The following is a 25,541-nucleotide window of genomic DNA, read 5'->3' as shown; positions in this document are numbered from 1 at the left end:
AAACAAGAATCTTGCTACTGCGTTTTGTGTCTAAAGAAAGAAGGTTAACTTATTTTGTGAACAAGTGCATGCATTAGAAAAAAACATAATTGAAAGATTTGTACAAGTTTGGGTGGAAATCCTTGGAAAACTGCCAAACCCATGCTTCTTCTGAGTCTTTATACTCTGCATACGGAAACTGAGTTTCCGTCCGATAAAGGTTAATGCTTCAACCCATAAGAAAATTTAGTTTTTGTATTGTTCTAACGGAAGCTGCGTTTCCATCCCATTAGGCCAAGCGAAATGGGAGTACTGTAGTAGCTGCAATATTGTTGTCTTTTTACTAGCTATACAGGAACTATTGCCAAGAAAACGGCCAACCATAGTACTTGGCCTTGGAAGATCAAATTAACTGCCATGATTTAGCTACATATGATGTTAATTTGGAGGATTCAAAAGTTACCAGTTCAGATTTTCCATGAAGTGGATCCACGATATAGATGTAAAAGAACAATGGAATAGTAGATAAATACTAATCTCGTTTTCATGACAAAAATCACATCGTTGGGAACATGTAAGCTTCGTATGGGCAACAAATCTCTACTCGGAAGTCTATCATGAGCCAAAGTCCAAAAATTACGGTGTCAAGTACATGTACATGTGAATGAACAAAAAGATAAACTGGATCGATTTCGAGTATACATTATGCTCTCTTCCACTAATTCTCATCAATTATATTATGTCGCATTGAGAGCGTAACATTCTGTTCGGAGCTTCAATGAATTAATTAATGTGTACTAGATTTGTGTTCGTGCTACGCACCGGGCATTTTATTTCTTTTAATTTGGTGTTCGTAGAGTTTCGCCTCGCCCAACCCTGTGGGATGCATTTTTGATTTGGTGTGAGCAAGGCTTCGCCCCTCCCCATGAAGATGCATTTTTGATTTGGTGTGCGCGGGACTTTCCCCTTTCCGTGTGGATGCATTGTTGATTTGGTGTACGCGGGGCTTCGCCATGTCCCGTGTGGATGCGTTTTTGATTTGGTATGCGCGGGGCTTCACCCCGTCCCGTGGAGATGCATGTTTTATTTGGTGTGCGCGGGGCTTCGTCCCGTCCTGTGGGATTTTTTTTTATTTGGTGTGTGCGGGGCTTCGCCCCGTCCTGTGACAATGCATTTTTTATTTGGTGCGCGCGGGGCTTCGTCCCCCCGTGGCGATGTATTTCTAGTTTGGTGTGGCGGGAAAACACATTAAATAGGTGGAGAATATGTGTATATTTTATTTTTATTTTCATTTTATTTTCGCAGAAAATATGCGGATTTTTTTCCCATTTAGATATTAATTTGGAAAAAAAAGTCCTTATACGGTAGATATTCGATTTCCAAATTGAATATGGACTTTCATAAATTCCCTGTAGGTTAATTTTTCCTTTTGAGTTTGTAATTTTTTAACCAATCATACGTTGCCAAGTGTCCTCGCGAATTCCAAATTGAATTTGATTTCCTTTTTTTAATCTTTTCCTATTCTTTTTAGACCAATCATACGTTGCCAAGTGTCCTCGTGAATTCCAAATTGATTTTGGTTTCCTTTTTTTATCTTTTCCTATTCTTTTTAAACCAATCATACGTTGCCAAGTGTCCTCGCGAATTCCAAATTGAATTTGGTTTCCTTTTTTTTAATATTTTTTTATTCTTTTTAGACCAATCATATGTTGCCAAGTGTCCTCACCAAAACGCTCGTTTCACTAAACTCAAAAAAGGTTTATTTCGGCCAATAGAAAATAAGGGTTTCCTCACCATTCAACGTGTGAGCTTTATTTGTCTAGGCCTTTAAGTCATTAGAGATAGAGATACGCAGTTGATTGTTGTGGTGTATCTAAGTTTCCGCGGTAATTTTTTTTTATAAATTTTTTTTTCGTTTCACCCCGAGTAAAAATAAAAGAAAAAGGAAAAAAAAATCTTTATTTTAAACAAATTAAATACTTTTGTTTAATTTATCTTCTACGGTATATGTGTATATCTTTGGATTCAGCGGGCTACTTGGCACATCCGTTCAACAACGAGGTTCGTGATAGAAACAATAAATCAAAACCACTCGCTGAGACCGCTAGTTGGTCATAGAAATCAAACTTTAGGCCTTTTTCGATACTTTTTAATGATGAAGTGTAAAGTGCCAACTCTCTTATCAATCGAAAGAGAAAGTGAAAAGGTGTAAAGTCTAACTTTTTGGCCTGCGGTGTTGATTGTTGACCAGTTTAATCCACTCTTGTATTGTTGAAGCTGTATGGGTATGGCAACCGACGGACAAATAAACGTCGTTTACTCTCACCGGCATAAGATAAATGGCAAATGGCGAAAATGCCAATTATATGCTAATTGGAAAGTTTAAGAATAATTTATTAGTTAGTAGTTAGCGGGTTACACGTAAGTGTGTTTACAAAATAATACTAATATGCGTACACGTATAACTCGACCCTTTCAAGCTGGACATGGAGTTTGTCTTTTAGGGAAAGCATGTTTTAGAGCATCCACAGTGGGCGAGTATAACCAAATTTATGGGATGAGATCCTAACACAGTGGGACGGAGTAAAGATCAAATTTGGACCAAAGATCAAATTCCAGACCAAATATGGTCGCGACCAAATCCCAAATTCTAATATAGTCGGGCGTAAATTTAAAGTACGCTTGATGCTGGGCGTAAATTTAAAGTACGCTTGTTAACGGGCGGAGATTTAAATTACGCCCGATGAAATTTTAATTAAATAAAAAAAAAAAGGAATGAGGCGGACTTTTAAAGTCCGCCTGTTAAAATTTGCAAAGAATGGGGCGGACTTTTAAAGTCCGCCTGTTAAAATTTACAAATGATGGGGCGGATTTTTAAAGTCCGCCTGATGGAATTTTAATGGGGCGGACTTTTAAAGTCCGCCTGACGAAATTTTAATCATGTACCGTTGCGTCACACCACAGACTAAACCCAAATTTTGGTCTTTTTTTTTGATCTTTGATCTTTGGTTTTGATCGCACCACTGCAGTTGCTCTTAGAGACTAAACCAAATTACAGCATTTGGTGCCGTGGCTGTCTTCCAGGGGCCGCCAAAGTACCAGTGCGGAAACAATTACTAGAGCTAAATCTCAAAATTTGTATAGTGAGTGTATTTCGTCTGTACAAATTTTTAATTTTTGAAGCATGAGAAAAAAAAACAGAAAATGGATCATTTGTCCAAAAGAATTTAAAACATGGTTCAAATGGACAAGTAAAAATTAGTATGAGTGAAATGGACAAAAGAAAAATAGCAAGGATGAAATTGGATTCATCGCGGGTTAAACTTAAAAAATAGCAAGGATGAAACTGGATGCATCTTCATATAAATTAAAAATAAGAAAAAATATTTGAAAATGGGTAGGATGAAACTGGTTACATCCTGACTATTTTTATATTTTTATCGAACAGTATCTTTTTAATTTTTGTCCATTTAAACAGTATCAAAATATACAAGTCTTTTTCACCCAAAGAATGTTGATTTTGGTCTTTTTAACTAATTTTGTGAAAAAAAACAGGAAAACAGACTAAATAGCTATTACATGTAAGTATTTTGTCCGTACAATTATATTTTGGAATACCCTTGTCTAGGAAAGTAAATGAAAAAGACTATACGGTGTATGGGTGTTGCAGTTGAGCAAAATGGATGTGGATACCATGCACGCGGTGCAGAAAATGTTTAGACAGTGACCACCCACTCTAATCTATAAATAATAACATATGGACATTTTGGTTGTTTTTTTTGGTCAATTCAAATTTTTATCCTTTTGCTTTCAATCTCCACAATCCGTCCAAAGAGTTACACGTCCGTGTTTGCATCATCAAACCAACCACAGCCCTAAATTCACATATTGAGTATCTGATGACACCATGGGTCATTTAGTGTTAGTAGATTGTTGTTTGACAAGGCCAAAGTCAAAAGCATTAGTTTACACTAAAATTATTTAAGAATCTTGGGAGTTAAGCCACCTAGCCAAATAAATCATAGTCACAACAAGTGACATCAGGAGTGTCGACATGTAATATTGCTTGATTTGTTAAGTTTCGGAATCGCCAAGTCTTTGGAAAATACACTCATTCTTCATGTGATAAGGTCTGTAATTGCATTAAACATCGATTATTTACGGAGTAAGACCTTGTTTGTTTATGGCTGATTCGGCATCTGAATTTGAGCTGATCCCTGACTCGGACCGAGTCAGAAGTCATACCGTTTGTTTTTCATTTTGGGTTAGATCTGACTTGACTTTTAACTCAGACATAACCTCTGATTCGGACCGATTTGAGTTACGGAAAATGGGTCATTTGTCCAAATATTTTTAAATCACGGTTCAAATGGACGGGTAAAAAATAATTTGGGTGAAATGGCAAAAAAAATAAAAATAGTAAGGATGAAACTGGTTTCACCTAACTTAAATTAAAAAAATAGCAAAGATGAAACTGGATACATCCTGTGTAAATTAAAAATAAGAAAAAATATTTGAAAATAGGCACGATGAAATTAGTTACATCCCGCCTATTTTTACATTTTTGGCCATTTAAACAGTATCAAAATCTAACTGTCCATTTCACCCAGGAATTGTTGGTCTTTTTAACCAATTTTGTGTTTAAATTAGGTAATAAAATATTCCTGACTCATAAAACTAAACCACTAACTCATATATTTTTGAGTCAGATGAGTCAGATCTATACGACTCAGATGAATAAACAAACATGGTGTAAATGTGTGTGTACGTGTTTATGAAAATGCACTACAAATTCACAAATAGTAGTATAATATTTCATGTTTACGAAATGATACCTGAAACTTAATATTATTTCATTCAAAAAATATTATAAATAACATAATATTGTCTTGAGTATACCAGTTAATGATTATGAAATGATCACTTCACCTATAAACCACTATTGCATCACCTTAATCGATTGTCCCCGACAAAACAACAAAAAGAAACCCGAAATGAAATTAATAATCCCGCCTAAAATTAAGATACGTAAAATTATACGTTGCGAGTGTACGTATAACTAAGTTTGATGGGTCCAATACAGTGGTGAAGGTACGTCTTGTCTATAGTGTCCCTAACCTACTTGCAACCAAACGGTATCATGTACACGAACTCATCCTTACAACCCAACACCTAAAATAAGATGGGAACTGGAAGTTTCCTGGGTTGATCACGACCAACTAACAGAAAGAAGCAAAACAAACTCGGGTTAATGCAGGTTAATTTATTTTAACAAATGCTTTTATGTGGACACACTAATTAAAAACCCAGCTAATTTGTACTCTGGACGGATGGATACAAATGGTTAAAAAAATGCGACTGCACCGGTGATAAATAGGTTGCTAGCAAGTGGAATGTATTAAACATTTTTGTAAATGAAAGAGAAGTTTGTGCAATGGATCTTTTGACATAGCCTAATTTCTGTATCTTCTCGTAAAAGAAGAAAAGAAAGGGTTGACGACGGTTTGATGACGGAAATGTTTGATTTAGTAACACCAATAGTATCACAATGAAGTAGACATTTCCAATGAAGGGGGGTTCCGGTTCCCCTAGTTAAATTCCCACTAAATTTCATTTGGTACCCTCCTCCTCCTATCCGAGTTATTTTGAGTCACAGTGTGAAACATGGTTTTCCCTCAATAGTCAAAACACGTGGTTGGAGGGAGTACTGGCAGTCTGTTACTGTTCTCTCTCTGGATGTATATAAATAAGCTAGTCTAAGATTAGCTAATACTCCATCCATCTCTTTTTTTAGAGCTCTGAAAACTAACTAGCCTAGACTAGGACGAAAAAATCCACTCTGTAATCTACACGTTCCAAGCAAAACTAAAAACCATTCTCCCTCTCTCTCTTCCCATTCTATTCGGATTTTCTTACATTCACAGAAACCCATCTCCGATCTCGTCTCCATCTCTCTGAACATTCACTCTTCACAAACACCAATCTCATTTCTCGTCATTTCCGTCTCCCAACTCATTAAAGGTAATGCTTTTTACCTACATTTCTAATGGCTTTGGGTTATTGTTATCCTGTTTATGGTATATCATTCTTCTGTCTATTTTCTTTTTCATTTTAATGAAAGTTTGATGATAATGGGTTGCTGCAAACTTATCATTTTGTTGCATTTTTCTAGCTGTTATTCAATAAATTAAAACCAGTTTTCTGTCATCTGTGTGTTTGATACTATCTCTCAGAGTAAATTTTTTTATTCAAACCCGGCCTTGATTAATATTATTTCCTGATAAATTTTGATCCTCATATCTTGGGATTCTTTTCTTTCACATTAGTTTATAGATTAATTTATGCATATGATTTCCGTATAAATGTTGGAATTTAAGATTCCTACCCATTTATAATGGGATGAGCAGGAGGACATAGAAACATTTCTTGATATTCAAGCTGTAACTTATATTTGTTTTCTCATTTTCCCTTCTGTAGGGATTGGGAGATCTTTCTTGATCAATCTGTCGACCACCGAGACTCCTCTGAGGAGTAATAAACAAGGTTTGAGCAAGAAATAGTATCGGTTTTATAATCGAATGGGAATATCTTTTTCCTGTCCTGGAGCTGATTATGATGTTTTGAATGAAGGTTTTGACGGTGTTATTGTGAGATCTATTAGTTTCCACGGTGATGATGTCAAAACAGCGCTTCGATCCGTAAGCTTTAATGGAAGAGATTCTAAACCAACCATTCTGAAATCAGTTGGTTCTGGAAAAATGATCTTTGAAGGATCTGTGAGTTTAAAAAGTAATGATATGGAAACAATGATCTCACTTAAATCTTCTCCATCAGATATCGAAAACAATGTACTTGTTAAGCCTGTTAACAAGGATGTTAGCATTCCATTCTCAAAATCAGATAGTCTCACCACCAATAAGATTTCGTGGTCACCCGAGTTGGATTCCGGTCATCCCAAACATGAAGCTGCTTTGAAATTGCAGAAAGTTTACAAAAGCTTTCGAACACGAAGAAAGCTTGCAGATTGTGCTGTTCTTGTGGAGCAAGGATGGTGAGTTTTGTTTCAAAACCCTGTGTCCATATGTATAATTAATACTATTAGTCGTCTATCCTCTCGAATTCATTTTGAAAGTCTAACGGGGTTTGGTTTGTTTGTATATCTGTAGGTGGAAATTACTGGATTTTGCTGAACTGAAACGGAGTTCAGTTTCATTCTTTGAGGATGAGCAACATGAGACTGCTATTTCTCGATGGTCAAGAGCAAGAACCAGAGCTGCAAAGGTTGGAAAAGGTCTATCCAAGGATGACAAGGCTCAAAAGCTTGCCTTGCAGCATTGGCTTGAAGCGGTAAGCATCAATTCTCTCTATAATCTTCAAACCGAATAAGATATGCATTTATATGCTAATAACTCGTGTTTTTCGTGATTATTACTAACTTTTGTCTGTGTTTTCTTGATACAAACAGATTGATCCACGACACCGGTATGGCCATAACCTACATTTCTACTATGTAACTTGGCTCCGATGTGATAGTAGACAACCTTTCTTCTACTGGTAGGTTATAGAAAAGAAAATCATTTCCTTGAACGATTACAGTATAGATGGAAATTTCAGATTTACTAAGGATATATTTGAAATTTGAAAATGCAGGTTAGATATAGGAGATGGAAGGGAGATCAATCTTGTGGATAAATGCCCTCGGTCAAGGCTTCAACAACAGTGCATCAAGTATCTTGGTCCGGTGAGTCTCATCTTCTTACTTTCCCGATCAATATTTTCATTTCTCTGAAAACTCAAACTTGTATCCTAACTTTAAAGAAAATCACGATTCGCAGATTGAAAGGAAGAATTATGAAGTTATAGTGGACGATGGCAAATTCATGTACAAGCAGAGTGGTGAGCTGCTTAACACATCTGAAGCATCAGATGATGCTAAGTGGATCTTCGTTCTAAGCACATCAAAGAATTTGTATGTTGGGCAGAAAAAGAAAGGCACATTCCAACATTCAAGTTTCTTGGCAGGTGGAGCGACATCAGCAGCTGGACGATTAGTCGTCGAAAATGGTATACTGAAGGTATAAAAATAAAACACATTTTCCTTCAAATTTGATAAAGATATAATGTTTATGGATATTGGTTTAACAAATAATTCCATTTTATCTTGAACAGGCAGTTTGGCCTCATAGTGGACATTACAGACCTACTGAGCAAAACTTTCAGGAATTCGTGTCATTTCTCACGGAACACAATGTTGATCTCACCGATGTTAAGGTAACCCGTTAATTATACTCTTCATTTTCTTTCCACATTCCTCCAGATGGCAAGGCCAAAAAGCAAAATTGAAGCATGTGAACTGATTTGAACTTTTGTAACTTTACAGAGAATTTCAATTGACGAGGATGAGAGCATCAAAACAAGCCAACACGGTAATATCAGCCTCCGAAGCAATTCATCGGAAGAAGACTTGACGAAAACAGAAGAAGAAACTAATTCTGATGAATTGAATGAAGAAGAAAAAACTGACTCGGATAAACAAGAAACGGATACTGAACCACATAAACCCAAGTCAAAGCGGTCTCAACGTTTCAGCGAAAAGCTGACTACACTTGAAATACCAAACAGAGTCAATTTGTTTGTGGCTTCAGAAATTAGTCTATCACAGAGAAGTTGTAACCGTTTCTCCATGGGATCTCCATTGGTTGGTTACGAGACTGCCGATGAATCGCTAGAGGATGACGACGAAGATTACGCAGTTCCTACAAGGAAACTGATCGAATCAGATGAAGAAGGTGAAGAACCACAAGAACAAGAACAAAAGGAAATCATTCCAAAGAAGTCCATTCTTCGGAGGATCAATTCGAAGAAAGTGTTAGAATCATATCAACTAGGGAAGCAATTGTCTTTCAAATGGACAACAGGTGCCGGTCCTCGTATAGGTTGTGTGAGGGATTACCCATCAGGGCTCCAATTCCGTGCATTAGAGCACGTAAATCTATCTCCACGGCCTGGTGGTAAGAGTAGTCTCAGTAGTCCGAAACCATCAACTCCGACCATTTTTTGGAGAGATGCCATGACGACACCCACAAGAACAACGCCACCAGTGACACCCACAATATCAAATTTTAGATGAAACAGAAAGCAAATAATTGATTCATTATTCATTCATCCATCCATTCTTTTGTGAGTAAAAGAAATATAGGAATTCTTTTGCATTCTTAATTATTTTTTTTCATTTTTTTTACTACAATTCTTTTTGTAGATCTTACGGTGAATTATGACGCGAAATGTGTAGAAATTTTGTTGGGTTCCAAATGCCCTTTAAATAGTGGAAATTAATTCTTTCTCATTCTTTATATCCTTGTTATACTTCAATGTACCCATGAGCTAAAGCAATATTACACTCCAAGATGAGTAACCAGGGTTTTTCCAAGAGTTAGCCAAATTTCACACGATTACCAGTACCACGCAGAATTTGGTAACCACAGTAGATGATGGATTACCATTACCACGCAGAATTTGGTAACCACAGAAGATGCTGGAAGCGTAAGCTGCACGTGTATGCGAGTTTTAGAAATACGACCGCATGCGGCATGCTTCCCAATCCGTCTACGTCATACAGTGAATTATTGGAGTTTAATATAAAAATAAATGAAAGTACAAAACAGTTGGAACTTGAACAAGATTTAGATTACTTGAATTTGGAAGAGATGTGACATAGGAACATCAAATGTTTGGTTGTGGAAGATTTCATTCAAGATTACTTGAACAAAGAAGGGATATTATAGCAACATCAGAGATATTTGTGATCAAAACTACAAATTTTAAAGGTAACCTTCAGCAATAAGAATAGACATAAGCATTTATTGTGTCACTCCATTTCCTATGTTTTATATTGCAACAGTAAGTTTGATTAATAACCAAGTATACGACTAGTTCCAGGAATACATCAGCAAAGTTCACAATTCTTCTCGACGCGTTTAAGGACAAACTCGAGGAATTTTACGTTGTCGGTGATGATAATCAAGAAGTATAATTGCAGTAGTTTTTGTTTTCTTGAAGGATAAGCTTCCCTAACTAATTAGTAGAGCATTAAGAAGAGGTCTTATGGATAAGAACTAGCTAGAAAAGAAAGGAAAGTGATTCTCATATGCAAAACCAAATTTAAAAATTAAGATAAAAGCATTGTCGAAAATGATTCCTTGACAGAGTTATGATTTTTGTATGGATTCAAATCAAAACAACTCACTCACTAATACTAATAATTGTGAGACCTTTGTTTCAAGAAACAGGGGCTTTAAATAAATATTTGTTGTTGGAGTACTAGCACTAACTACTGCTATATAATTTTTCTTCTTTAAGCTTAGTTGGATTCCTAGCAAAAAGACAATGCTTTGCCATTGTGTTTATAGTTTCTTGGAAAATCTACACAATTGAGAATCGGTTATTATTACAAGAGTTGGTTAGTGTTGATAAGATGGAATTATAAAGTCCAATGGTTTGGTCTAGTTTGAGTGAAATGTCAACTTGAACAAAATTTTCGTTAGAAGAAGGACTATGGAATAGACTCTAAAACAGTCTATCTCTATCAAAACGGGTGAGAGTCTATGTGAAAGAGTGAAAAAATTGACTGTGGAATAGAGTGAGAAAGGACTACACAGCTAACAATTAGCCGTCCGGTAGAAAATAAACCAACTAATTCATCACAACTTTAACCCTAATTCACGGGCAGCAGCAGCCAAAAGAGAAAATCTCACCTTTTTCTATTTTTTCTGAATTTTGTTATTGTGAGGAAGGGCATGAATGAATCATTTTGTCAGCTAATCAAACCTTCGATACATTTTTTCGAGTTTTTCATCACTGTTAAGTTTGAGAAGAGAGGGTTATTCAAATTGCTTGTTAGATTTGAGAAGTGATGGTTATTCAAATTGCTTCAACTGGTAACAAATGGTATAGTATTTTTTAAGGGATAAATAAGGGATTCGTTTCTCGGACTTGAATAGATTTTTAAAAAAAAATATATCTCTCCCCTGGCAAATTTCTTCTTTTCCTGCAAATACGACACAATATTAGCCGTGTAAAACTCAAACCTAATATTACGACAATCTAATAGCCGTTTGAACAAGAAAACAAACACAAAGGCAAATTTCTTCTTTACCTATTCCACACAGCAAACTATTAGCCGTATATGGAAGAATTTCCCTCACTCTTTCGTTCGAAAGAGAGGTTGATTGAGTTTGGGGTGAAATGGGATTTCTCTCTACCCATAATAGGATTTAATTTGATCAAATTTGATCAACTCTTTCACTTTGAAGGAGACTCTCAACCCCATAGCCCTTGCTCTTAGCAAGTTAATTTTGGTTGGGTCTTTCATTACCTCTTTCGCTCTGTCCAGTCTCACATGAATAAAACTCAAAATATTCAACTAGAAAAGCATTAAACATTAGCAATAGTAACTTTTGCTAGGCATTTATATCGTGTCCTGCCTGCTTAACGTGCATCTTATAACCCCATCCAGGAGGTGAGACTTTGAAGCCCAGCACGCGTTGGTAAATTACTAGACAGTAACTAGTTTGTCCGGAAAAAGAACTGAAAAGTACTCGATGAACTGAAAATTCCGATAAGCCACATCTGCTACCCGGAAATCTATTCTTAGATCCAAAATATGTCATGTGATCTAAAATTTGCATTGCCTCAGGAAAAATATTTTGCGACACAAAATTCGGTGAGTGACCCAATAATTGGACGACGACCAAAGGGAGGAGTCTCTTAGTGATGAAAAAATGGTGAGTTTGTCCGTCACAATGTTTGTGCAGAGAAACTGAAATTGGCTTTTTGGAAATCACAATTTCATGAAATTAAGCTCAAACTTAGGATCATCAATCAAATTGATTACAGATTTCAGTCAAACACCATCAAAAAAAAAATTCACATTTCAAATTTCTTTAAAATAGCCATCAGATCGATTGAAATCGATCAATTTCAGTATCATTTTATTAAAAAGCAGTTCCCTTTCATCGTCGGTCTTCACTGGTGCGGCAGTAATCTAGTTTAATGATTTAGAATTTGTCTCACGAACCAAAATCTGCTTAACGACACTCTGCATCAAATCCAAAATATATAAGTTAAAATTTTCCAACATAACTCAAAATCTACCAAGTCCCTGTGGATGGCTAAAATTTGCATTGTGACCAGGTAATTTGTCTTACGATAAATAAATAAATAATTGTTAGGTTACATTAGTTTTGCCTTGCAGTGAATTGCTATGCCTTTGATATAAAATTTTCATCTCTAGCTAGTCATTGAAAGAAATTGAAGAAAAAAATTATGTAACCTATGTTTCAGTTGAGAACAATCTAATTAAGTTTTTTCATAAATTTTGGATAAGCACCAAATTAATTTCTCACACGTTTATACCAAAAACACTTGAAACCTAAAATCATCCATTTGAGCTACGACGTATGGCACCATCCGGGAGACCAACCGAAACAGTAATATAAGCTTGGGAAAAAAAGGGTTCAGTCCAAAACCGCACAAAAAAGAACAGATTAGTCCACCCCGATCTAACCAGGAACAATTAGTCCACAAAATGTATAAAGATGTTGTTATCCTTCGCACGCTTTTAATAAAGAACACGTGCAGCGAATGGAATCAGTTTTGTAACTGACACAATGAACGTGGTTGCGACACGTTTGCTTCAAAAAAGAAACTGAATTAAAGAAACTGCGGCGTGACGGACAAAATAATAAATCCATTTTAATTGTTTTGCAGACTAAAAGCAGAAGAAAAAAATCGGTTGAAATTTTGCAGACAAACCCTAGAAATTTCTTCAAATTATTGAAAACATTTCTTCAAAAACTCTAAAATCTTACTAATCAAAATACCTAGATGATTGCAGTATCAGTAACAATATGTTGAAAGGAAAAAAAGTAGTTTCAAAGACAAGCGCACCAACAGTGGAAGATGCAACATCAACTGAAGAAGAAATTCCATCAGTTGCGGTAGAAGAAAATCAAAAATCAATATCACCAAGAACGAGAGCAAAGTCAGCATTAAAAGATTCAACACCAATTTCATCCCCAACTCCATCAGTTGTTGCAGAAGAGATTCGGAAATCAACGAGATTGAAGAGATCATTAGAAGATTCAACATCAATTTCAGTACCAGAAAGTTCAAAAAAATCACCAGCTAAGAAGAAATCTAAGCCTTCAAAGCCTTCAAATCCTCCAAAGCCTCCAAAGTCTTCAAAGCCTTCAACAAAAAAGGTAACAATTCAAGTACAATTCTGTCTATTTTTGAGCAATTTTTATTTCAATTTCTTGTACATGTGTACAGATTTGTACACCACCATGTTGTTGCAGTAATTCATATATAGTTCTATCTTGTTTTTGAGCAATTTTTGTGGGAATTGTTGTTGGTGTGTACAGATCTGTACACCACAATGTTGTTGTAGTGATTCATGTCATGTTATGTTTGTTTTAAAGATGTTTCTGTAGCAGTGTACTGGTTTGTACACCAGCATGCTATTTCAAATTCATATGGCCTAATGTGTGTGTTGTGCCGTCACTTGTGTTTACCGGTGTACACACCTTTGCACCAGCATACTATTTCACCTTCATATGGCCTGTTGTATGTGTTGTATACCTGTTATTTCATCTTCATATGAACTAATGTGTGTTTTCTCAACATATTATCCCATCGTTTTTGGTGTTGGTGTACACATCTTTGAACCAACATGCTATTTCACCTTTATTTTTCCTGTTGTCTGTGTTTTAAAGCTATTTTTGATAGATTTCTGTATGAGTGTAAAGATTTTTACACGCACATTGATTTATGGCATGTTGTGTGGGAACAAATATTGCTTTAGTTAGTTTTCTGTAGGAGTGTACACAGCTATACACCTGTATGATATGGTCCTATTTATGTGTACCGTGATATTATTTGTACTTATATGAGTATAATGAATGTATTATTCTTCTTGGTTCATTTTCATAGATACCAACAAACCATATAGGTCAAGTTTCCATGCCTTCAGTGACCTTGTGAATAAAAACCTTAAGGAAGATGAAACAAAAAGAGGTAAAAAAGTATGGTTCACCAATTATCAACTAGAGAAGCAAAAAGAAGGACCATTCTGTCCTGTTATAGATATCTTTGTCCACAAAAAAGCAGACCGGAAAAGACGAGGAAGATACAAGTAAAAAGAGAGATGATATATGGACTATGAACCCAAACTCAATTCTGAAAATTGTGAGACAGTACCGCCATGAAATTTGTGACTCAGGGGGGACATTATTTCATGTTTGATACTACCAAGAAGAACAAGCAAGTGGCAGTAAAGAGTGAACCTAAGGATTTGTTTCTATTTTATGGGATTAAGATGGTGCCAATGGAAATTGAAAAAGGGTAAGATGTAAAAACTGCAGCTGAAAAAAGATACGGTCCGCTGTGTAGATGGGGAAAAATGATTTGCTGGTTTTTAAGGAATTGAGGAGACGACCGTACGTAGGAGACTCCTCGAACCCAGCGAAATGCTAAATCTCACACAGATGCACCGCTGCAAAGAGGGTGCTTTAGATTCGAGAGATCAATCTGTAGTACTCCGGCCTAAATCAAGACAATGATCGTTCCAGAGTAAATTCGGTCACAAGAGAGGATGGGTTGATCTGTAGGAGGGAAGCTGGGAATGTGTGGAATCAATGGTAATCAAAGATTGTGGTTGTGTGAATTCTGAATATGATAAGCTCTGAATGATTGAAATTTCTCAATTGAGAGTAGTTGCTCAATTGATGAGTTGATGATCTCGCGTTGTCGATGAGACGTGAGATTGATGATGCTCATGATTCAATCATGATTCAGAGACTTATTTATATTGCTGTAATTTTAGACACCATGACCCCATGAAGTGTGACAGTTGATGGAATCAAGGAGTGGGGAAGTGGAGATCGTGTATGAAACCAGTTGCTCAACGTGTGGAGACTTGGTCGATTTTCCACCCACTACCTCGTGAATTCCTTCAACTGATTGCACGACTTGCTCACATTCCATCGTGTGTTTGAACACACGTGTCGTAGACCGCCATACCAAAACCCTAAGTGATATCCCCAAAGTGACATGATTGACGTCTCGTGGTATGTTAGTCAATTGATGACTTCGTGGTTTGATGGGACGATGAGCCCATGTAGTTGCTGAGTTGAACATGATGTTCTGAAACTCATGAGTTGAACATGCCATGAGACAGAGGTATAGTTCTTACGATGAAGTGAGCAAGTATTTCTCATTCGATGGATCGTTGAATATTGATTGTTGAACCAATATCCCTTGGTTTGAGCAAATATTTATCATCTGAGCAAGTGTTGCTCATGTGATGAATTGTTGAATATTTGATCGTCTGAGCATGTGTTGCTCATCTGATGGATTATTGGCAGCGTACCAAAAATATTAATTAGAATACTGGTCGTTGAACAGAGCATAATTAATAAACTTAATGACCATGAGGTCGTCGTGAAATTATTAAGGTTGGAATCTGGAATGATGATCCTTGGATTCAGAAACCCTAATTTGATCAATTGATGATCAATTCATGGTTCGTCAGAATTTCAACCATGGGACGAAGGAGGGAGCGACTACATGGGACCGTGGATCAACCATGTAGTGTCCATATGCTCAAGTGAGAAAATACAAAGAATTCCTGAAGAGTTGACGATTTGTTGGTGAAAGAATGATCAAATGATGATTTAATCATTTATTCGAAAATGCTCGTCTGAGCCTTAGGTGAGAAAACCTAATTAATTATGACGGAGTGAGGGACTGACCATGGGTTATGAAACCGACCCTGGGTAGTCACGTGATCGCCTGATGATCAATTCATGAAAATCCAAAGTGTTTGGAAGAGTCTTCTGTGAAAATTGCTGGGATCGGCTTCTGTAAGCCAAAGAGCCAATCTTGGTCGGTCAAGATAGTGTGCTCGTGTCCCCAAGGCGTCCGCGTCTCAGTCCTGAGAATTTTGATATTTTCTGGCGTGCAATTGAGCATCCATTCGAGAAAATATGCCAAAATTAGGGTTTCGACGAGGAAAACACCATGAGATGATGGAAAATAATTATAAAATAAGGAATGAGGAGGCGTAGGACCGCCGAGGCCAAGGCATGGTAGGCCGGTCATGGCCACGGTCCCGTGGTGCCTTTTCCTTAATTTTATAATATTTTGATGATTTTAAGAAAAATTCATGAATTTTGAGAAATTTGATGAATTTAGGAAGTTTCCATGAATTGAAGGAGTTTTCATGAGTTCAGGGAAGCAAAAAATATTAAAATGATAAAAACAAGGGCGTGTGGGACCGTGGAGGCGCGGCCGGCCGGCTAGGGCTCGGTCCCACGAGTTTCCCTAATTTGAAAGAAATACCATGAAATCAAGGAGTTTCATAAGATGAAGGAAATCCTAAAAATAATAATAATAAAATACATGGGCGTGTGGGACCGGCTGAGGCATGGCCGGCCGGCTGGGGCCCGGTCCCACGTGTTTTCCTAATTTTATATTATTATTTTTTATGTATTTTCCATGATTTGAAGGGATTTTCCTAATTTGAGAGAAATACCATGAAATCAAGGAGTTTCATGGGATGAAGGAAATCCTAAAAATAATAATAATAAAATACATGGGCGTGTGGGACCGGTTGAGGCATGGCCGGCCGGCTGAGGCCCGGTCCCACGTGTTTCCCTAATTTTATATTATTATTTTTTATGTATTTTGAAAATACCATGATTTGAAGGAATTTTCATGAAATCAGGGAAATAATAATAATAAAAAAATAATGAGGAACCATAAGGTGTGGGGCCGGCTGGGACCAAGGCATGGCCGGTTGGCCAATGGTCACGCCCCACACTATTTTTTCTTAATTTTGTATTATTTTCATGGGTTTATGAAAACACCATGAAGCCGAGGAGTTTCCTCGAGACGAAGGAGATTTGATAAAACGAGAGAATTTTCATCAAATCATGGAAAATAATAAAAATGCATTAAAAATATAAAACTGGCGTGGGATTGACCAGGACACAGTCGGTCGGTCGTGTGTCCGTGCTCCCAGCACCCTGGTCAATATTTTTAATTATTTATTATTTTCTTCCCTATTTTGCATAGGTTCATCGTTTCGTTGTATTTTGAAATACTCGTTCGTGCGGTGACTGTTAGTGTATCGTCGTTGAATACACCTTCACCATTTGAATTGGGGATTACTTAGAGGTAGCTCAGACGCCCGGTTGTTGATTATTTATTATTAATTTATAAAATTCTGTGGAGAATAATTCATGAAACTGAGTAATAAAAATAAATAGTCGTTTACTATTAATTCATAGGATCAGCTGAGGATTCGACTACGAATAATAAAGCGATCATTACCATTCCATGGGATCGTAGATTCGACCAGGGAGTAATTAAGATTTATCTATTACCATTTATAAGACCAGTTGTGGATTCAATCATGAAATCAGAATAATGAGATAATATAGTTATTGCTATTCTATGAGATCAAGCCGTGGATTCGATCATAGAATCATAAAAATTGTTTGTTTCCATTCCATGGGACCAGTCGTGGATTCGACCATGGAATAGGAGCAATTGTTATTGCCATTCCATGGGACCAGTCGTGGATTCGACCATGGAATAGGAGCAATAATAGATTATTCTGGGAATTCAGTAGTGAATGTCACGGCAGAATTAATCTTAATTAGGAATAATTAACTTTGTGGCTCTATACTAGCAGAGCAAGCTGTCTAGGAGCATTAATTATCCCGATTTGAGCTTGTCGGTAAGTCATATCCTTTATATAGTCAGGGTAAACTCGCTGTTTGTTTCTGAAGACGTTATCGCTCTATACTAGCAGAGCAAGCTGTCTAGGAGCCGTCCATCTCGTGATACTATATAGAAATAATCAGTGAAAGTGTTAAGTATTCATGAGATATGCCGTTGTCCAGTCGTGAGACTACTTATCTACATGTACTCTGAGAGAAAGTACTCTCCGTTGAGAATTCGATGAGAGACCCGTGTCTCAATACTCACGTCTGATTGCTGGATCAGATCTTCGTATAATTATGAGTTTATGATTTTAGCCCTTGTCGAAAATCCACCATCTACACGCTGATAAACAGATTGACTCTTAAGAAACGAACTGAGCTGGGAAAAAAAGATGTGGAGGAGGAAATCGTACGTATCATGAAGCTAAAACCAAAGTCGAAAATGGAGATTGAAAGAAATGTTGAAGACTTAGTGGTGTTGTTTACTATGTACTTGTGTATCGCTGTCTTTTTTACCCAGGCAAACAGAAGTATGATTAGCAAGAACCAGTTTGCACACTATTTTGATTCTTTGGATAGGATGAAGAGAACTTACTGGCCAGTTCATATACATGAGTATCTCATGGCGAGCATTAAGAAACATCAGGATTCACCAATTAAAGTTAATGGTTGTGTGCTTTATCTGTTGGTGAGTTTACATGTGCACACAGTTGTACACCTGACATATCCATTCACCATTTTAAATAATTCTGTTCATTGTGTTTGTTCCTTTCTCTTACATTTCTAACTATTCACCTATTTGTTAATGCAACATTGGTTTGCTGAACACAACAAAAGCATGAAGCCAAGCAATGAGGAAGGTGTGCCAAGGCTTCTTAGGTGGATCATCAGCGATGTCAGTAATACAAACGAGAAAGAACTGAATGATTGCTTGAAAAAGGTATCTCAAAAAACTTTCTTAGAATAGTATATGTACATTGATATACACCTTTAAGAAGGTGTACAGGATTGTACATTGTTGATAGATTTTAAGAAAGTTGTCTTGTGTACAACAATGTACACTCTTACAACATGTGTAAAAAATTGTACACCTGTGATCAATGTTGATACTTTGGCATGTTTTCAGATGCAACCAGGATGGGTGAAGGCTTATACTGATGAAGAGCGATTGCTTTTGGATGAGTACCGGAGGCAGAAACAAGAAAATAGTATAGATGATGTGAAGGAAAATTTGCGCATTTCAGATATGCGAAGAAAGGAGTTGCATGATGAGATTACTGAAGTTCTGGATAGGCAAGAAAGGCTTTTTAGTTTCATTGAAGAGAAAAGACTAAAAGTTAATGAAGTTGGTCTAATGAACTTGACAGAAAGACAAGTTAATGATTTCCGTAATAACACTTTGAATGAAATCTTTAAATGTGCAAAGGAAATACGGATTGAAACTGAGGAGGATGAGGAGATTGAGGAGGATGAGGAGGAGGAGGAGGAGGAGGATGGGGAGGATGGGGAGGATCACAAGGAAGATGAGGAGATTGAGGAGGATGAGGAGGATGGGGAGGGGCACAAGGAAGATGATGAGATTGAGGAGGAGGAGGAGGATGACAAGGTTGAGTAGGAGCACAAGGAAGATGATGATGATGACAATGACAAGGAGGAGCACAATGAAGATGGTGATGTGCATGATCATAATTATGATGATGATGGTGATGACAATGACAATGAGGGTAGCAAGGGTGGTGATACGCATGATCATGACAATGACAAAGAGGGTAGCAAAGGTGGTGATGACGAGCATGGAACTGAATCTGAAAGGAATGAAGTTCCGTCTGAAACTCCTGAAAAGCAAAGGTACAACATCAGTTTTTTTAAATTTGCAAGTCATTTCTTTTTTTTATGTGTGTACATAGTCGTACACCAGTGTGTGAAAGCTAATACCTTTTCTCAAAACTTGAATCTTTTTAGCACTCCTTCACCAAAGACCAATGAGGCAAATGAAGAAGAGGATGGCAAGGATGGAACAAGCCGAGGAGTTGAGTCTGAAACTGGTAACAAGCCGAGGTATATGTGTAGCTCGCATTTATTCTCATTTTCTATATATGTGTACCAAGATGTACACCTTAGTGATTTCTTATGTGTGTGTATCAAGATGTACACCTTAGTGATTTCTCATTTTCTAAAAAAATTGCATTTTTTTCAGCACTCTTCTGCCAAAGGAAGTTGAAATCGCTGAAGCTCAAACTGATGAAATTGACAAAGTAGATGGGTGTGAAGCTGCTAACAAGCAAAGGTATAAAGAAAATGATCTCAGCTTATATATATATATATGTATATATTTTTGTTTTTAGTATGTGTGTACAAGGATGTACACCTTTATGACTTCTTCTGAATTTGTGTACATACCTGTACATTGGTGTAAAACTCTGTACACCATTGAAAATTCTCATAAAAATTTCATTTTTTAGTACTTCAATGCCAAAGACAAGTATAATCAATGAAGATAAACAAGACCAAGTGAACCTTGATGACTGGAATGTGATGGATGGCACTCGAACAGCTGAAATTGATGAAGCTACTATAATTGCAGCTGAAGCCATATGTCAGTTGGATCCTAAAGAAGTCATTTTACTCACACAAGGAGAAGAATCACAGAATGAGACTTATACATCAATTGAGGACCTTCTAGATAACTTGTCTGAAACTGTGTTCGTAAAGCTTGAAAAAGGTTGTTACAGAACGACACCATCTGAAGTAAAGGAAAAGATGGCAACCCTAATTCGCCACGATTGTCCAAGCTTTGCATTATTAATCCAAGAAGATTCGTCGCAAAAATCATTATCCAATGAAGATGTACGAGAAAGGATCATTGAAGAAGCAGTGCAGTTCATTCAACAAAATCCTAGTAAATTTTTTAGTAGCCAAGAGGTAGAAGAAGAGAAGACGACTCTAGTGAGGACAAGAGCAGGGAGGATGAAGGAAGCAGAGATGTTGAAGACACAAGCCGCTGGCAAGTTGTCCAAGACACCACAAAAGAGAAATGCAAAAAGAAAGCTAGATCCCGATTTCACTGCCGAGGGTAAAACCAAACGAGTTGTGATAAAAGAAGATCCAAAAGGCAAGGGGATCAAAGAGGGACAAGAACCAGGCTATCCTGCGCCAATAAAGATAAAGGGAGATGTATATTGTCCTCACAATCCATTGCCAGATGTTCGTCTATCACCACTATACCAAGCTATGCAAGCAGGATAGGAAAAAAAAAGGGTACAAAAATTCTTTGACTATGCAAGCCTGGAGTAAGTTCGCAAAACACCATGATTGAATGTTATAAAAAAATTTATGTGCACAAATTTGTACACCATGTTAAAATTTCCTTTATGTTTCCGCAACTCTGTAGCTTGGCAACTAACAAGCCTGAATGATCCAACAGTCAAGGAAGATATTTTGATTGCTGAAAGAGTACTTCGTGAACTGATGTTCAACAAATATCTGGACCAGGAGGTACTCCAGTTCTACATCCATCGACGTAGAAGAGCACTTGTCAGAGATAGCATGCGTCCTCCAGATGGCAAAAAGTACCTGAGCTGTGAAATTATGAGTCCTACTGCATGTGTAAGTTTCTCAAAACAAATAAGAAATGTCATGTATAGTTACTTTAATATGTATTGTGTACATAGTTGATTGACATGGAATGTTCTATGTGTTTTTAGATTTCTTTAGCTGTGTACACTAATATACACCAATATGCATATATGATTGACACATGGTCTGTTAAGTGTTGATTGTTAGATTTATTTAGCTATGTACATAGATGTACACCAATATGCATCTATGATTGACACATGGTCTGCTAATTCTTGATTGTTAGATTTATATAGGTGTGTACATAGGTGTACACCTGTATATCATACATGGATATACGGTATGTTTTCAGGCCTGCAATGTTTGATTTGTTAGTTTTCTGTAGTAGTGTACATGCTTGTTAGTTTTCTGATTAAGGTGAGCCTAATTAATTTTGTTTTCTAACAAATTATTAATTGCAGTACTATGTCAAGTATAATGTCACCAGCGAGGTGCAAAAGCTTGTGGTTAATTTCATACGGGACATGCCTGAGAACCTGGAAGTTCTTGTAATCCCTATCAATCACTATACAGATCAAACGAGGATGGGATTGCACTGGTCACTTTTGAATTTTGATTTTGAAGCCAATGAATGGAAATGGTATAACTCGTTGCACTCAGAAAATGAGCAGTCATATCAAGATGATGCAAAGCAACTAGCAATTGTGGTACAAGTGGAACTCGACAAGAAGAGAGCATTGAAGGGTCATCCACCTATAGAAGAGCACGAATTAAACATCATGCCATGCCCTTCACAAGGAATCAACCCGGACTGTCTAATATATACTTGTTACTTTATGAAACGAAGTATGAAGACAACAAAAGGTATGGAAAAAGGTCAGCAGAGGGCCGAAGATATTTGTCAGCAAATGAGATCAAAATTGGTGGCCAAGATGTTGACAAAAGGCGGATGGTATGAAAAGGTGTGGGATATAGCAAAGGACAAGGAGCATAATCAGTGGCGCAAGACTACAAGAAAGCATCCATTGAAGAGGAAGAAGATTTTTTAATCTTCATTCAAGATCACTTTCTGAATTTCTTCTAAATATTTTTAATCTTCAGACAATTTTTTTAAATTTCAGTGTCACTTTGTTTATGACTTATCTCTTTTCAAATTTCAGTTTTTATCAATTTGTTTGACTTATCACTACTAAAAGACCTTACATTAATATTTTTATTAGTTTCAATATTAATGTTACAAGTTTATGACTTATCTCATTCACCAGGCTTTGAAATATTAAGGTGTACTTGATTGTGCACAGTTACTGATAGAACAGAAAATGTTTAGAAGGTGTACATAATAGTACACATGTACTGACAAATTTTTATACTTGATCAAAAGTATAAAAATTGAAAACATAAAAATATATTACTAAAATTTGTATAGCATGTAGAACTGAAAACATGAGAATTGAACATAACAAAAGTAATTACTAATTATATACAGATCTGAAAACATATAATATTACTGAGAAAAATAGACTAGAAGCATCCATTGTACACCAAGGTGTACATAGTCGTACACCTGTAAAAAGACAGGTAAGAAAAACAGAAGTTTGCAGGAAGGTGTACATAATGGTACACATGTCCTGGCACTAATTATCCACGCCAAAAGCAAATTGAAAAGACAAAATCTTTGAACAAATGAAACATAGAAAAAAATCCTCAAAGCATGGGGGCAGGTAGCTCTGTTATGGTGACCAAGAGTGAAGCACTTTGTGCACATCATTTTCCTATTTTGCTTCTCATATGCATTCTTGAAGCGCTGTGTTCTTCGTCTACCCGGTGGAGGAACAGGAATAGGAACAATAACCCTATCACTAGGATCATAAGACTACGGCTTGTCATAATTGGGGATTGGAAAGATGATCTCCTGGTATGTCCCGTTGTACCATTCGGTGGTGAAGTATGGCTCAACAAATGAATAAATGTCTTCTCTATTAGCTTGAATGGCAGCACAAGCATGCGCACAAGGAAAACCATTCACTCGCCACCTGTGACATGTACAAGTTTTCTGCAATAGATCTACAGAATGAGTCCGGGGAGACCCGACTTCATACAATCTTTCCATGGACTGAACAACAGTCCAAGTACGACCAATGTCGATGTTTTCCTTTAGTAAAACCTCATATTCAGGAGTGAGCTTAGTGTTTAATGTTTCCAGACCTAGTATCCTTCTCTCAGACATTTTCTCCATAACCTTCAAACTAACATAATAAAAACACAAAACATAAAATCAAAAACATGATCCATAAGGAATACGGATAAAACATGTGTACATTGTTGTACACATTAAGGAAATCCATGTGTACAATAATGTACACACAGTTGCAGAATCACAGATGAACACGTGTACAAGTATCTACAGAACAAGCAAATCCATGTATGCAACAATGTAGACATACTTGCATAAATAAAAAACTAAACATAAAACTCACCGTATCGCATCGAGAAGAACAAAAGCAGGCAACTTTTTGAAAGGAAGAACCCAGTTGTTAAAGGACTCGGCAAGAGTTGAAGAGTGAGCACCATATCTGCATACAGGGAAAAACTCATTTGCCCATTTCTCCTTTGGAATAGTCCTGATATAGTTAGCAACATGTCCAACTCCAATTGCATGCATTCCCCTCAAAGCTTCTTCAAAGTTTGCTGGTGTGTAAGAGTACGCAGCTTTGTAAAATAAATCAAGAACGGGCTTCGAATTCGCATCACCTAATCCAATGGGGAGATTGCATTTGATGTGGTAAAAGCAATAGCTGTGATGTGAATTAGGAAAATATTTTGGAATGCCCTGCATAAGTCCTTCATGACGATCACTAAGGAAAACAATCGGACGACCATCGACAACATGTTGAAGATTCTCCAGAAACCAAAACCAATTATCTTTGTTTTCAAAAGAAACAATAGCAAAAGCAAATGGGTAAAACTCATTGTTTCCGTTGATACATGTAGCAGCCATAAAAGTACCCATGTATCTACCAGTAAGGAAAGTAGCGTCCAAGTAAATCATGGGCCTGAGATACCTATAGCTATGCTTGCAAGCACCGTAACAAACGAATATCCTATGAAATCTACTGGTTCCATCCTCAACTTCAAACTTCACATAGCTATCGGGATTACTTTCTTCAATTGCTTTGACATACCAAGTAAAATCTCTATACGACTTCTCGTCATCCCCATATTGTTCTTCAAATACAGCTTCTTTCCCTTTACGGGCATGGTGATACTTAATATTGGACCCATAAGTTTTCTTGAAAAGTGACATGATCTATTTGGGTTTTAAGCTAGGATCACCCTGTAAATTGTCAGCGATCAAATGCTTGACTAACTTGGTTGTCACCGCAGGACTCTTCAACCTCAAACCAACACCACAAGTATAAAAAAAAAAAACTGGAATAAGTAATGTGCACCACAGTTTACACCTATTAAGATCTCAAAACCAACACTATGAACATACACACAAACCAAGCAAGAACATGTAATTTAAGAGTACAACAAGTACAGTGCACTACAATGTACACCTAAAACAAATCTACATATATAAGATGCACAATTTACACCTAAAGATAAGTAATGTGGACTAGTATGAAAACGACTAACATGTGAGTGTTAGAATCTTTCAGCAAGAACCGAGAAGTATCACCATTCACAGGCCCAAAATTAATCCTCCAAGCACAACAATCTTCTTCGCACTTTGCAGTAAAACGAGTTTTGTCATTTTTAAGAATAGAAATCTTGTGACCAGTAGCCATCTTGTACTTATTGACAACAATACTAACAACTTTAACACCACCCATGAATTCTATACCAATCTCGTCAAATACATAATTTCATTCATCGATAATAAGAGGCTTCCCCTTGTATACATCATGATCTAACACCCTTACCATCTTAGGACTTTCAATTTCACAAGCAGACTTAGAACAAGAACCAGAACTACTGCTGCAACCATACTTAGAACCAGAACTTCTGCTACAACTATACTTAGAACGAGAAGTATGATTCGGAATCATATACACATGCAAATAGACATCTTCATTATCAATAAGAATCATGAAACCAATTAAGATTTGCAGTTGTATATCACCTGTCACAAAAACTACTTGAGCATTGTCCATATAGCTGAAACATATACTCCCAGGAGACAAAGACCTCCAG

The 25,541-nt window shown here is 36.8% G+C and overlaps 3 protein-coding genes across 3 annotated transcripts; 2 read left to right on the top strand and 1 right to left on the bottom strand.

Annotated features, from left to right (window-relative positions):
• The first annotated feature begins 5,769 nt into the window (after positions 1-5,769).
• Positions 5,770-9,332, top strand: LOC113313818 (IQ domain-containing protein IQM2-like). Its single transcript, XM_026562612.1, has 8 exons — positions 5,770-6,000; positions 6,457-7,030; positions 7,146-7,326; positions 7,445-7,533; positions 7,630-7,720; positions 7,815-8,054; positions 8,149-8,250; positions 8,360-9,332. The coding sequence occupies exons 2-8, from the start codon at positions 6,558-6,560 to the stop codon at positions 9,107-9,109; spliced, it is 1,926 nt and encodes a 641-aa protein (XP_026418397.1). The 5' UTR covers positions 5,770-6,000; positions 6,457-6,557; the 3' UTR covers positions 9,110-9,332.
• Positions 9,333-12,887: 3,555 nt separating this feature from the next.
• On the top strand, positions 12,888-21,014 carry LOC113312274 (probable serine/threonine-protein kinase kinX). Its single transcript, XM_026561035.1, has 8 exons — positions 12,888-13,241; positions 18,289-18,456; positions 18,895-19,143; positions 19,246-19,374; positions 19,420-19,616; positions 19,731-19,826; positions 19,966-20,055; positions 20,231-21,014. The coding sequence occupies exons 1-8, from the start codon at positions 12,888-12,890 to the stop codon at positions 21,012-21,014; spliced, it is 2,067 nt and encodes a 688-aa protein (XP_026416820.1).
• Positions 21,015-23,217: 2,203 nt separating this feature from the next.
• LOC113312273 lies at positions 23,218-24,648 on the bottom strand. The gene is made up of 2 exons (XM_026561034.1): positions 23,822-24,648; positions 23,218-23,590 (listed from the first exon to the last, which is right to left on the bottom strand). The coding sequence occupies exons 1-2, from the start codon at positions 24,646-24,648 to the stop codon at positions 23,218-23,220; spliced, it is 1,200 nt and encodes a 399-aa protein (XP_026416819.1).
• Between the last annotated feature and the right edge of the window lie 893 nt (positions 24,649-25,541).

Source organism: Papaver somniferum, chromosome 9 (assembly GCF_003573695.1).
Source record: "Papaver somniferum cultivar HN1 chromosome 9, ASM357369v1, whole genome shotgun sequence".
Classification (NCBI taxonomy): Eukaryota; Viridiplantae; Streptophyta; class Magnoliopsida; order Ranunculales; family Papaveraceae; genus Papaver; species Papaver somniferum.
This window is presented reverse-complemented; position numbering and strand designations above follow the sequence as displayed.